Source organism: Chrysochloris asiatica, unplaced genomic scaffold (assembly GCF_000296735.1).
Source record: "Chrysochloris asiatica unplaced genomic scaffold, ChrAsi1.0 scaffold00215, whole genome shotgun sequence".
Taxonomy (NCBI): Eukaryota; Metazoa; Chordata; class Mammalia; order Afrosoricida; family Chrysochloridae; genus Chrysochloris; species Chrysochloris asiatica.
Window position 1 is genome coordinate 2,167,789 of NW_006408733.1, and position 14,416 is coordinate 2,182,204.

Sequence of the window (14,416 nt, forward strand, 5' to 3'; positions counted from 1 at the left end):
AGGGGGAAGATGCAAATAACACGCATTAGAAACCACATGGGCGATGTCACAAGGGAACCAAAGGAAATCAAAAGGATAACAAACAATACTATGAAGAGTTGTACTCCAACAAATTTGAAAGCTTAGAAGAGATGGATACATTTTTAGAAAAACGGAACCTACCTAAATTTACACAGAGTGAAAAAGAAAACCTTAACAAACCCATAACAAAAGAAGAAATTGATCAGGTCATCAAAACACTCCCAACCAAAAGTCCAGGCCCAGATGGCTTCACTAGTGAAAACGATGACGTGGAGAGATGGAAATGCTGGGAACTCTAGACCCAGAGAGGGACAGGGGCTATGTACTGAAGAGCAGGGGACAGGCTTGCAGGATATACCCTTTCCTTGGTTGGTGATGCATGGAGGGGATTGTAGCCATGGCAATGAAATGATACATGATAGGATGAATGTAAAGCTAATGTTCTCCCATGTAGACTATCACATAACTCACAAGAAACACATTTTTTAAAAGTGTACAGCTTACACCAAAAAAAAAAAAGCATTACAGACTTCAACAAGGTCAAGTAAAGCAAACTACATAAAGAGACAAATGTATGCATTTTGAAAACTAAATTAAGGAATCTCTTTGTTTTATGGACAATCACAAAGTGTTAAGAGTTCTACGCAAGTTTTGAAAGAAGACCACATATAGCTCAGATCTAGCACTGAGTTAATCCTAAGTAAAAAATGATTAATAAATATATTACCTTAATCCATCTTCAGCTGGAGAATTCCATCTCAGAGATATTGGATATGGTACTACATCAGTGATAGAAAATTCTCTGACTTTGAAAGCAGGAGATAAGATTGCACACTAAAATAGTAATATTTAAAATTTGTTAAGTATAAACATTATAAGCTGATAATATCACTAGACCTACAAGTGACAATTTAAAACAACATCATCAATGATCTTCCTTAAATACTTCCACTGATAGAGTGTCTTAGTAAACAGTTTTATAAGGATCTATATTTGCTAACTTACCTATTATAACTTAGTTGTTCTTTATTTTTCCATTAACTTCATTCAACCTTTTAAAATCAATGCACTATTTCACCTATATAGACAATGATGATCTGTCAAATCAGTAGTATTTTAGGCTTACAGTTAATCTACATTTCCAGTTAATGAGTTTATCTTATTACATGTAATAGAACACAATTCCTTCCTTGAGCACCACTTTCATTATCCATTTTAAAACATAAGTTTCAGAATCTAATACTGTGATATCTCCCTGAGCTAATCTCAAGTTATTTATTAGCTGGATACATAGCTGCTCCCATCTTGTTACGATGACCTATGTCCACAGCTGCCTGTGAAGAAAAGAAAACTCACCTGCAGTGCACAGCCACGAGTGACAGCTTCATCAGCATTTAATGTTGTACTAACTTCTTTACCAAAGAATTTGCTGATCTTCTCTTTTACTGCAGGGATTCTTGTGGCACCACCAACTATTTCTACTGCATAAATATCTTCTTCCCTTAACTCTATTTAAAAATAATTAGACATTTAGATTAAAAGAATCTTTAAATTAGTATGTTACAATCAAAGAGGAACAATGATGATGCCGGTAGCAATTCACCAGTATAGAACTAAGCTCCACCAATGCCTTAGCTCCCCATGTCAACACACACACATACACACAGCATATGGAACACATGAAGGTGTGCTTTGATTCTCCTAATAATGATGGAAGAGCAGAGGAACACTAGGATTTAGTACATGATAGGCAAGAATACTCCAATGTCCTGGCACTATATGTACAGGCCCTGCAATCTCTGAAACAGTCCAAGACAAGTAGGCTAGTCATAGGGAAGATAATAGAGCCTCAAAATAATTGGGTTACCCCTGACCTGAGAAGAAAGAGAAAGAAGGCATACAGACAAGCACCTACCCACTGAAGTGATCTCTACTTAGCAAACTAGCATTTTTTTGTTTCACTGACAGAAAAAGCTTACAGGATACACATCAGCAAAACAAAGAACAATTCTTACCACCATAAAATAATTGAGACATTTATATCCCCATTTTTGTGTCTGAATTAGGTTTCTTGTTTTATATTTCCCTGGACATTATCAAAATCTTACTTGGGGCAAGGGAAGCTTACAGGGGAAGATAAAAAGATCAAAAGAAGTGTAATAAAACACTGAAATTTGTAGGACTATTTGAAACAAAAGGTATACTCAACATTTTTCAGAGTAAAATGTGCAATTCAATCGTAATACTTACTGGCTTGCTCCAGAACACTTCGGAGTGGTGGTTCCACTCTAGCTAAGAGATCATCGCACATCTCCAGAAATTTGCCTCTATTTGAAACAAAAGGCAGTTATCACAACACATGACATTTTTGTGTGCAATGGAGGGCTATGTTCAATAAGACAAACAACATCAAGATAAGGGTATAGAGAACTTGAAACCCTTAAACAACTGTTGATGGAAATGGAAAATGGTGCAACCACTTTGGAAAAGATGTAATGTTCTGACAGTTATTTAAAACGTTAAACATATTCACTGTATCATCACCAACAAGTCAATTCCACCTCATGGCAAACCCTATGTTACAGAACAGGACTGCTAAATATGGTGTTTCTTGACTATGGTATTTATGGGAGAGAGCCTGAGTTACACAATGGTTAAGCACTCAGCTGCCAATCAAAAGATCAGGGCTTCAAACTCACCCAACGTGGCAATCTGGTCCTATAATGGTACAGCATATACAACCCCACGGGGTAGTTCTACTCTGTCCTACAATGTCACTGAGTCAAAATTGACTCCATAGCCGTGAACTCGGTTTTGGATTGAATGTATCTATACAAGGTGGACTTCAAAAAGTTTGTGGAAATTTTTAATTAAAAGTTAATGGGGCTATTTGATGATTCATGGAGGGCATTGTAATCACTGCAATTAAACGAAATATGATACGATGAGTGTAAAGCTGATATTCTCCCATGTAAACCTCACAATAAAAACTTTGTAAGAAAAAAAAAAAAAAAAAAAAAAGCTAATGGGCCCATGGACATGGTCATAACCATGAAGGGCATCCAATTGATATGAAGTGAAGGGAGACGTACAAGAACACCCAAACTTGTAAGTAATAACCATTCAACCTAGCTTCTATGGCTTGAAAATCCAAACTCGACTAGAGGAAGATTTAAAAAAAAAATTTTTTTTGTTAAAGGAAACAAGTGTAAATTGCTTCAATTTGATAAACTTGACCTGGATGCAGTAGCTCAAAAGGAAGGAAGTCTGTCTTCACAGCAAGTATCAATCCTATCCCTCTGTATACAGGGTAGATAGGGATGGGTAACTTAGACATTGGCTACCTAAAATGGGAGGGGGGGCTATAAAGGCATGATGTGACAACTGGCTTACAAGTATTCAAGAGGGAGTTTAGTTTCAAAGGCAGAATCCCCACTGAATAGTTTTCATCTTACCTAGATGAATCTAGTGAAAAGAAATGGGGATAAGATTCTTATGATTCAATAGTGAGTAATAATTATCATGACTAACTGTGACTTTCACAATTGTAAAGGTAGATGTGTAACAAAAAGGGGGGAACAGTTAATCTTACAATCCAGGAACAGAGGATCCTAGGACCATCAAGGGAGAAGAGCACGAGCAGAATATGAGACCCTATCCTAAGGAGACAGAGATGAGGACATGGAGAAATAGAGCAGCTGAGACTCTAGACTCATGGAAAGAGAAAGGCTGTGAGCTGGCGGCCAAGTTTGTGGCCAGGTGGCAGACTTGCAGAATGTGCCCTTTTGTTTTTTAAATGATTATTTATTCCTGAGTGTTTTTGTGTACACCACCCCACACCAAAAAAAAACACAAACAGAGGGATCAGAAGCAAATACTGTTCAATGATGATGCATGCGGCATATTGTAATCAACGCAAAGAAACAAGAATATAAAACCAATGTTCTCCCATGTAAGCTATCACGCAATTCACAATAAAAACCTTAAAATAAAAAAAAAGTTAATGGAATTTTCACACAAAATTTTTGAGGCCCCACACGTGAGGATAGCAGGGCTGTTTCTGTTTGTGTGCACAGAAGGGCTATCTATATATGTTCTAATAAAGTAACTGCGATACAACTGCAAAAAAGTGCATATGCAATTAAAAACCATAAACTATTTCCAAGGATTATTCAGCTCTCATAATCACATAAACACTTCACTAATGGTTTTTGAAAACACATATTGATGTGCTTCACACCCAAGCCCCCACAACACACACATAAAATTGCTTAGTAAAAACAAAAATGACCGCATTCAAACAGGTGATAGAAGAGACTACAAATTTAATTCTAGGCAATAATAAATGCCACTTCAATTCAATGATATCAAAGCTTAGGTGGCATTTCCCCAAGCAAGCAATCAATCTTAATTCCATTCCACCAGTAGTGTTCAAGCCAAAAGCATTATCTTACTTCCATCATCCACACAAACTAATCAGCTAGTAATGATGACATTCTGGATATTTCTGAGGATAGCCCTGAAATACCAATTACCCAGAATTTTGACAACGCCATGCAACAAGTATTGTAGCCCTCAAGTAATCCTGAAACACGCAGAGATCTATTTCTGAATCAGTGATTAAATCAAATTGAATCTGATTCCGTATTAAAGAATTATCTCCTGATTTTATGAAAACTGGTAATGAATGTATAGTACGTGCATGTTATCTGTTGTCCTGGTACGGCACTGGTTGATAAGTACTGGACTGCTAACCACAAGACTGGCAGTTAAAACCCACCAACCACTCCACGGAAACCCCATATAGAATGCCTACCCTATGAGTTCGAACCAACTCAAAGGCAATAATTAATAACAACGTGCACATGTAAAAAACTGTAACTTCCTGCAATACACAACTAATCAGAACAAAGCATTCATATTCAATTAAACAAAACGTTGTTAACACCCAGTCAAGTTGGTCCAAACGCATAGTGACCCTGTACAGGATTTCCAAGGAGTGGTTGGTGAATCTGAAGTGCTGACCCTGAGATTGAAATCAACTTGTCGTCCAGTTATCCCACAGCATCACAGCTTACATTATTAAAATAACTCAACCTTTACCTTACAAAGAGGTAAATACCCAGGGCCTGGAACAATTTTTCTCCTACAGAACTGAAATTATCATGTAATAATAATAATGAATTCAATAGTTAGCTTATTTAGGCTAATAAATAAAAAAAAAACTACTCCAACTGCCAGTAAGTCAACTGCAATTCATAGCAACCCTATATAAGCCTAATTTTTCTCCCACATAACAACTGGTGGGTCTGATCTGTTGACCATGCGGTTAGTAGTCCTGTGCTTATCCTACAGTGCCACCAGGGTTCCTTATAATTAAGGCTAATATAAATGGAGAAAAAACTCTATTTTGTCTGGTTTAACAAATAATGAATATGGTTACCTATTCATAGTTCCAGATACATCAACATCATTCATAAAACATTCGATGTTCATAGGCAGGTCTGAAGCATTTGCACTCATTAATTTCTTGAGTTTTTCACACTCCTGTGACAGCCGTAACAATGCACGAATTTTGGACTTTACATCTAGCTTGTATTTTTTTCCAAATTCTTCACAGAAGTGATTCACTAGTACCTCATCAAATTTTCTGCCTCCCAGTGTTGTATCAAATGCACTGGCAAGAACCTTAGAAGAGAATATAACAATCCAAAAATGAATCAAGTCAAGTAAATAGGCAAATTCTTAATTTTCAAAATAAGAACATTAAAGCTTAAAAATATACACATTATACAACTATAATACTAAATCTTTGTTTTAATAATGCTGTTAAAATCAAGTTCGTTAATTCCTGATTTGCAAATAATGCTGCAGGTCTAGAAAAATCAGATAGTTTCAACTCATAAAACAAAAATCAAAACCAAGTCACCTTAATTCCAGAATTTTTTAGCTCCCCCCTACTCCAACCTGAAGGAGCTCTGGTATAACATAGTGGTTACGAATCTGGCTGCTAACCTCAAGGTCAGCAGTTCGAAACTACCAGCTGCTCCACGGGACAAAGATGAGGCTTTCTGCTCCCGTAAAAATCTGCAGCCTCAGAAACCCTGTGCATGGTCACTATGAGTCGGATCCGACTCCACAGTACTTAATAACAACAATTCCAACCTGAATCCAAATAGCACATACATGTCAGATGTCAGACATACAACTGTAAATTAAAATATATATATATATTGTTCAAAGATGCTGTCAAGTGGATTTTGACTCATAGTGACTTTATGTACAAAAATAAAACACTTAGTTCCATCTCATCCTCACAATTACTGCTACGTGAGTCCATTGTAGCATCCACTGTGTCACAATCCCATCTCCTTGAGGGTCTCCTTTTCAATGACCCTCTAACTTTACCAATCGTAATGTCCTTCTCTTGCAACTGGTCTCATCAAAAACAAGTTCAAAGTATGTAAGATGAAGTGCCATTCTCACTTCAAGGAAGGAACATTCCAACCGTACTTCTTCCAATATAGATTTGTTCTTGTTTCGGGCAGTCCATGACATACTCAATATTTTTCACTAACACTATAATTTAAAGACATCAATAATTCTTTGGTCTTCCCTATTCACTATTCAAGGTTCACATGCATGAAGCACACCTTAATTCTGAGGTTGACATGTTTGCTTTTTAGCACTTTTTATGAGTCGATTCCAACCCACAGTGACCCTATACAGGGTTTCTGAAGAGCAGCTGGTGAGCTTGAACTGCCGACCTTGCAGTTTAAACAGGTTTGCAGTCTGGCACATTAACCCACAGCACCACGCCAGGACTCCTTTGCAGGTTTACCCAATGTAATAATTTCATTTTATTTCTTGACTACTGCCTTCCATAGGTGCTGGTGACAGATCCTTGAAATCCTTGAAAACATCAATATTTTCTCATTTTATCATGTTTTTAGTCCAGTTGTGAAGATGTCAGTTTTCTTTGAATTGAGATGTAATCCATACCAAGGGCTGTGGTCTTGGATTTTCACCAGTAAGCACTTCAAGTCCTCTTCATTTTTAGCAAGCAAGGTTGTATCTTCTGCATCTCAGATTGCTAACCAATCTTCTTCCAATTCTAATGCTGTTGCCTTCTTTATGTAAATTCAGATTCTCAAAGTATGTGCTTAGTGTACAAACTGAGTCTAAGTGTGGTAAAGGGATATAACCCTGATGTACACCTTTCCTAATTTTCAACCACACAGTATCTCCTTGTTATATTCAAATGACTGCTTCTTGGTCCATGTACAGGCTCCATATGAGCACAGTGGAAATGTTTTTGAATTCCCAATTTTTACAATGTTACCTACAATTTGTTATGATCCACAAAACCAAATAATGTTGCATAGTCAGTAAAACACAAGTAATCAACCCTCTGGTATTTTCTGCTTTCAGTTTAAGATCTATTTGACATGAGCAATGACATCCGTTATTCCAAGTTCTCCTTTAAATCTGGTTTGACTGAATTTTTGGCAATTCCCTGTTTCGTTTTATTTTTGTAACTATGCAGCCTTTTCTGAAGTATCTTCAGGAAATTATACTTGAATGTCTTATTAATGATATTATTCAGTAATTTCCCCATTCTGATGGACCATCTTTCTCTAGAATGAGCACAAACATGTCTCTTTCAACTGGTTAGTAAGGTAAGTAGCTATCTTTCAAACTTCTTGGCAGAGACAAACAAGTGCTTCCAACACAGCATACATTTCTGAAAATACCTCACTTGTCATTCTACCAAATCCTGGAGCCTGTTTTTGTTATGTTTTGCACAATATCTTCAATGCAGGTTGGACTTCTTCCTTCAATACATCAGTTCTTCATCATATGCTATAAGTCACATTGAGATTCCTTCCATCTTCTTCCTGTTTTTTTTTTTTGGATGGTATTTACTCATTTTATTTTGTATTTGCAGAGTTTCCTATTTACTAACTCTGTAACCATACGATTGTGATTTTTGCCACGGCTGGCAGAAGAATGATCGTTTTTAGTAGTAGTTTTATTTTTAATGTTTTATTGTGAATTATGTGATAGTTTACATGGGAGAACATTAGCTTTACATTCATTCTATTGTATATCGTCTCATTGCCATGGTTACAATCCCCTCCATGAATCATCAACCAACCAAAGGGTATGCCCTGCAAACCTGCCCCCTACATTCCACCCCCACCCCCACCCCCACCCCCGATCCCTCTCTGGGGATCCCTCTCTGGATCTAAAGTCCCAGTTGCTCCATCGCTCCATGTCAGGTATCACTGCTTCTCTGGCTAGGGTCCTGCTCTCCTCCGTTAATGGCCCTAGGGACCTCCGCTCCTAGACTGGAAAGTTAATCACTCCCTTCCTTGCTATAAAACATCTACTTTTACATTTCCAACCCTCACAATCAGTCCTGGTAACAATCATTCACTATTGTATCACAAGAGACCCAATCTGCATTTCATTTCATCAGCCCCGCATAGACAGATTGGATACTACTCACTGGAGATTCTGCCTTCCTCCTGGCTCTCTGGCTCCAGGTTCCCTCTTGAAAGCTTGTAAGCCAGTCACTTCTTGCCTTTGTAGCCTGCCCCCCCTGGCCCCCAATTTTGGGTAGCCAATGTTCAAGTTGCCCATCCCTGTCTACTCTGTGTACAGAGGGGTGGGAATGATTCTTGCTGTTAGGATTTGTTCCCTCTTTTGAGCTACTGCTTCCATAGGTGTAGGTCAAGTTCATCAAATTGTATTAGATTACTCTTTTTTTTCCTCTTCTTTCTTCTTCTGGTTGAGCTCTGATCATCCAGTCATTAAAGCCAGGTCAAGTGGGTATTATCTGCAAGTGTGGGTGTTCTTGTGCATATGCCCTCTCTTCTTATCAGCTAGACGCTTCACTCTTCATTATTTTCCTCTGTGGCTATGTCACTGACTCTGGGCCCAAGAGTCCCCAGGTCTTGCCACACTGCTGGCCAACCAGGTCTTGACCTGGGTTCACAAAAGTCTAATGAACATTGTGGGGCTTAGCTCGCCGCTTCATTGCTGTTTTTCCCTCACTTTCCCTTACCGGTGACGAGCGTGGTCACCAATCAGAGTGTGTATTCCCATTGAGTCTTAGTCTTGGAAGGGGGTATGCACTGAGGGGACCTTACCACTTGCCTTGATGTTTCCTGGGCCCTTCCGTTTTCTTTTGATGCTTCCTGCTTTGCTAGTATTTTGCCCAGAGAATCCTTCAAAACTGCTACACAAGGCCTAAATGTTTTTAGTCAGTTTGTACAGCTTGAGAAATGCCAAAGGTGCTTTTCCTCCTTGGTGTTCTAACATTTCATTATACTATTTTACTTTGTTTTCTCCAGTGGGTCCTTTGAAATCTGTTCTGCTCTTTTACTTCATCATTTTTTTCCATTCACTTCAGTTACTCTACATTCAGGAGCAAGGTTTAGAATATATCTTCACAAGAACCAGACTGCCTACAAAAAATGTACATCAATCTCTATTCAATACCAAAGAAGACTCAAATACGCTACCATGTTGTTATGTGCATTGTCCTAGTCTTAATGCTATCACAAAATTTTAATAATGCCAAAGCCATAAGACCTATGAAGTTTACTACTGGGGAAAATGCTTTAACTCAATGCAATTTGCTTTTATTAACATAGATATCTAACTGGCTTGGGTTATTCATTTGCCAAATCTCTCAGTAAACTAGAAATAAACTTGATTACCATGAGAATCAATAAAGGAAGTAAATATGTGAGAACATTATTATAAGGAAATAAAATCAATAAAACAGTCTCTTCAAAGAATGCTAAGTGCCATGGGAGAATTTTATTAATATGTTAAAAGAAAAGAGCAAGGCACAGAACTTAATAATGATTTCAACTTAATTTTCTCAAAAGACTAGAAGGGAAACATACCAAAATATTAAGAATGACAAGATTATAGATATTTTTTCTTCACACATGTTTTCCAAGGTTGGGAAAAAGTAATAAATACTCTTATAATTAAATTTTAAAGTAATCAAGATGATTGGAAAACTGACAAATGACAGTTGAAAGTAAAGGACAACTCAGAAAATCAAATACTTAACAGTCATTAGTATACATCATTCTGATCTAAACTAAGGTCAAATCATAAGCGAGTATCTTTTATTTCAAAAAGCAGAAGTATACAATGAAATTTAGGAATTATTTTATTAATGACTAAAATAGAACTTTATTCATTAAAATACTAAGAATTATACTTGGTGTATCACTGATACCTATAAAAATCACAAACCTCTCAATTTTCAAACATTCCAAATGATTTGCATGCTTTTTGTAAAAATGGGTGGGGGGAAAAAAAGCTAGCCATAAACTAGAACCAATATAAAACAGAACAAAATCTATTGTTCAAAGAAACAGGACTGCAACAAGTAATTCCAAGATGCCCTCGAAATCTGCCAAATATTTAATTTGGGAATAAAATAGTACTGGTAGCGTAGTGGTTACGAATCGGGCTGTGAACCGGAAGGTCAGCAGTTCGAAACTACCAGCTGCTCCGCGGGAGAAAGATGAGGCGATCTGCTCCCGTAAAGATTTACAGCCTCGGAAACCCTATTCAGGGTCGCTATGGGTCGAAGCCGACTCGACGGCACTTAACAACAACAACAACAACAACCTTACCAATACCCAAAAGGGTAAAATTCAAGAACATTTGATACACAATGCAAATGATTAAAGCAAAACCTTGCCTTAGTCCTCACGTAAATTCTAGATAAAATAATGTAACTAACTAAACAACAGATTTTAATCCCACTGTGAAACTAGTATAAAATCAACAAATTATAAATCAACAAACTATGATCACCCTTCCTCCCTTTACTCTAATAGATTTTTCTGTGTACAAAGCTGCTTCCTTCTGAGTTTCAAACCAGGAACCTGCATTCTTTTGGCATCCAAATTCCTAGTCACTCCAATTTTCCTCCAAAACCTACATGAGCTCCTTTCTCGTCCCCAAGTCCTCAGTATAAAATATACCAAGGGAATGACTATGTTAGAAACCTCCTAAAATGAGTAAAAGGTAAACATCATTCTCCCTGTACTAGAGACAGAAAAAGGAAACTCAAGAATCTTACCAGCTTTTTCCCTGAAGTCTATGCTCTTGGCATCAGACCATTCCACCTCTTAAAAAGTTATTTTGACTTACAACAGCCTATTGAAAACTTAATTTCTAATTCAAATGACCCATAGCATATTTCCATCAGTAAAACAAAATTATTTAACCAATCATTTAAGTTGTCTCTCAAAAATTCCTAATTACTATACTCAAAAAATCATATTCAGGAAGACATATACTTACTTTCAGTTTCCCTCTATTAAATGCACATACAGAAACTTGATATGCAGAATGTCCCATGTCTACAAAAACTACATTTCTTGGTTGCTCCTCGAAGGCAGGAAGATCTTGTTTGTAAATTCCATATGCAAGAGCAACTACACAAGAAAAAAAATTCAATATTTTAGCATCACTTTAGTAGTAAATTTTAAAGTCATTCAAGTAGGGATAAATAAGTTTTGTGTACAGTGAATGGGATTGCATCAGGCAATATATTTCAGGTAGAATCTTTATAACCTCTGCCTTTACGGTCTTTATAACCTTTAAAATCTAGCCATGAAAAATGCAGCTTTCACTGAAAATGCTAGTTTCCATTGGTGCTTTGGTTTCTAATGGCCCTTGAATCTTTACAAAATCAACCTGCATGCTTTCTAAACATATTTTCCCAGTTATCTTCGATCCCTGTGCTATCTCAAAATTCTCACAATCCTCTCCCTGCTACACACACAAGAAATGTGCCTATTTCTCAACAAATATGTGATTAAATATCAAAGTAATTATGATGAAAAAAGGCAGTGTTCAGACTAATTCTTTATCTGTAACACAGCATCCAAAGATACTGTACCATATAGGTGGTAAGCAAGGATGGCAGTAACTCAAGCAAAATAAAGAGCAAGAGATTTCACAACCTTTAAGAGCAAGTCAAAAAACTGATCAATAGTCCCTCTTACCTGCAGTTGTCTCATTCATTAACCGCAGACAATTGAGACCAGCAATCTGTGTTGCATCTGTCACTGATCGTCTTTCTGCATCAGTATAGAAACAAGGAACCTAAAAAATTATTTTGAATTTACTATTATAAAAAGTCCTCATTTGGTTGTAATCATTGCAATGAAATTATAAGTGTAAATAAAACCAATGTTCTCTCAAAATTCACAACTTAAAAAAAAAAAAAAAAAAACAGGAAATTTTTTTCCATGAACTTTTTGAAATCCCCTCACATGTATGTTCATTTATAAGCCTTTTTCTTCCTCTCACTACACAATGGTAACATGGTTTTTATATATTAGTTTACACTTTGTGTTTTTCACCATAGCACATATTTAATTAAATATGCATTTTTTAAAGTCCTCACTTAAAATGTACCTGCCAACAAACAGCTATGACAGTAAAATCCAGAAATGCCCTCAAAACCTGAACTTATTCCGTGTAAGATTGATGAACTTAAAACAAGTAAAGAAAAGTTAGACTATCCAGTAGGACCACTGGGACAAATGGACAGTATTACAGGAAAAAAATATAGTTGCATCTTTACCTTATAAAAAATAATTTCAAATCAAAATTTAAATATAAAAAATAAAATGAAAGAGAAATTTTACCATCAGAGTAAGGAAGGCCTTTCTAAATAACAAAAACCACAGCCAAAAGAAAAGAAAAAGACAATAATACATTTGACTATTAAAAACAGAAATTCTAATGGGAGAACAAGAAACCCTATACAGGGTCGCTATGGGTTGGAACCGACTCAATGGCACTTAACAACAAGTAGGAAGACCAGTTAATTATTACTATTCAAATGTACGCACCAACCATTAAAGCCAGTGAAGATAAAACTGAACCAACTCGATGGCACCTAACAACAACAACAACTAACTTCTTCAGTCTGAGAATTGATCAAATATGCAATCTAGACATCTTGATAATTACTGGAGACTAAAATGCCATGGTTAGAAACAAAGAGAAATGATCAGTAGTTGGAAAATATGGCCTTGGTGATAGAAATGATGAAACAATTTTTCAAGACTAATGACTTACTCATTGCAAATACACCAAACGCTACCATACACATGAACCTCACTGGATTAAATACACAGAAATAAAACTGACCACATGTGTGGGCAAAGATGGTGGAAAAGCACAAAATCATCAGGTAAAAGCAACCCAGAGATAAGACTGTGGAAATCACCATTAATTACTCATATGCAAGTTCAGGTGGAAGTTGAAGGAAATTTAAAACAAATCCATGTGAATCAAAATATCCCACCTGAAACTAAGCTCAGGAGAGCCAAAATACAACCTTGAGTTTACCCATCTTAATTTACAAACCATCTCAACAGATTTGATGCATTAGACCCTAATGACCAAAGGGCAAAAGAGTCGAGGGATGGCATCAAGAATATCTTACAAGTAGAAAGCAAAAGGCCATTAAAACAACAAGAAAGAAAAGACCAAAATAAGTCAGCAAAAACTCTGAAACTTGCTCTCCAATGTAGAAATGCTAAAGCGAATGAAAGAAATGAGCAGGTAAAGGAGCTGAACATAAAAATTCAAAAGACAGCTCGAGAAGGCAAAGTCAAGCAATACAATAAAATGCTAAAAGACCTGGATTAATAAATCAAATGGGTAGAAAACATTCAGCATATCTCAAGTTGAAAGAACTGAAAAAATGCAAGCCTCAACATGCAATACTGAAATTACTGGCAAAATATTAAGTGATGCAGGAAGAATCAAAAGATGGAAGGTATATACACAGAGTCACTCTACCAAAAACAAATGGTCAATGTTCAACCATTTGAAGAGGAGTGCATGTGCATGATCAAAACCAATAGTGCTGAAGGAGTAAGTCCAAACTACAATGAATGCATTGGCAAAAAACAAGGTTCCATGAATTGACGAAGTACAAACTTTCAACAAACTGAGGCAGCACTGGTATATGCAACACTCAACCTATGGCGAAAAATTTGGAAGACAGCTACTTGGCCACCCAATTAGAAGAGATCCATATTTGTGCCCACAATAAAAATAGGTGACTCGAACAAATGCAGAAATCATCCAACAGTATCATTAATATCAGATACGTTTTGCTGAAAGTAATTCAAAAACGACTCCAACAGTGCATGGACCAAGAACTACCAGTAATTCAACGAAGTGTGAGAGAGGACATGGAATTAGGGATTATCACTGCTGATGTCAGATGGATCTTAGCTGAAAGCAGAGAATACCTTACTCACTTGTATTTTACAAATTATGCAAAGACTTTTGAAAGTGTGTGGATAATGACAAGCTATGGATACAA

General features: G+C 36.6%; 1 protein-coding gene across 1 annotated transcript in view; it reads right to left on the minus strand.

Moving 5' to 3' along the window:
* HSPA4 (heat shock 70kDa protein 4) overlaps positions 1 to 14,416 on the minus strand; it is a 63,822-nt gene that overhangs the window by 20,166 nt on the left and 29,240 nt on the right. The window contains exons 5-10 of the mRNA XM_006872912.1: positions 12,072 to 12,171; positions 11,365 to 11,498; positions 5,465 to 5,709; positions 2,272 to 2,348; positions 1,378 to 1,529; positions 749 to 855 (exon numbers count right to left, since the gene is read on the minus strand). Coding sequence (XP_006872974.1) covers positions 749 to 855; positions 1,378 to 1,529; positions 2,272 to 2,348; positions 5,465 to 5,709; positions 11,365 to 11,498; positions 12,072 to 12,171 — 815 coding nt within the window. The remainder of the gene's footprint in view (positions 1 to 748; positions 856 to 1,377; positions 1,530 to 2,271; positions 2,349 to 5,464; positions 5,710 to 11,364; positions 11,499 to 12,071; positions 12,172 to 14,416) is intronic.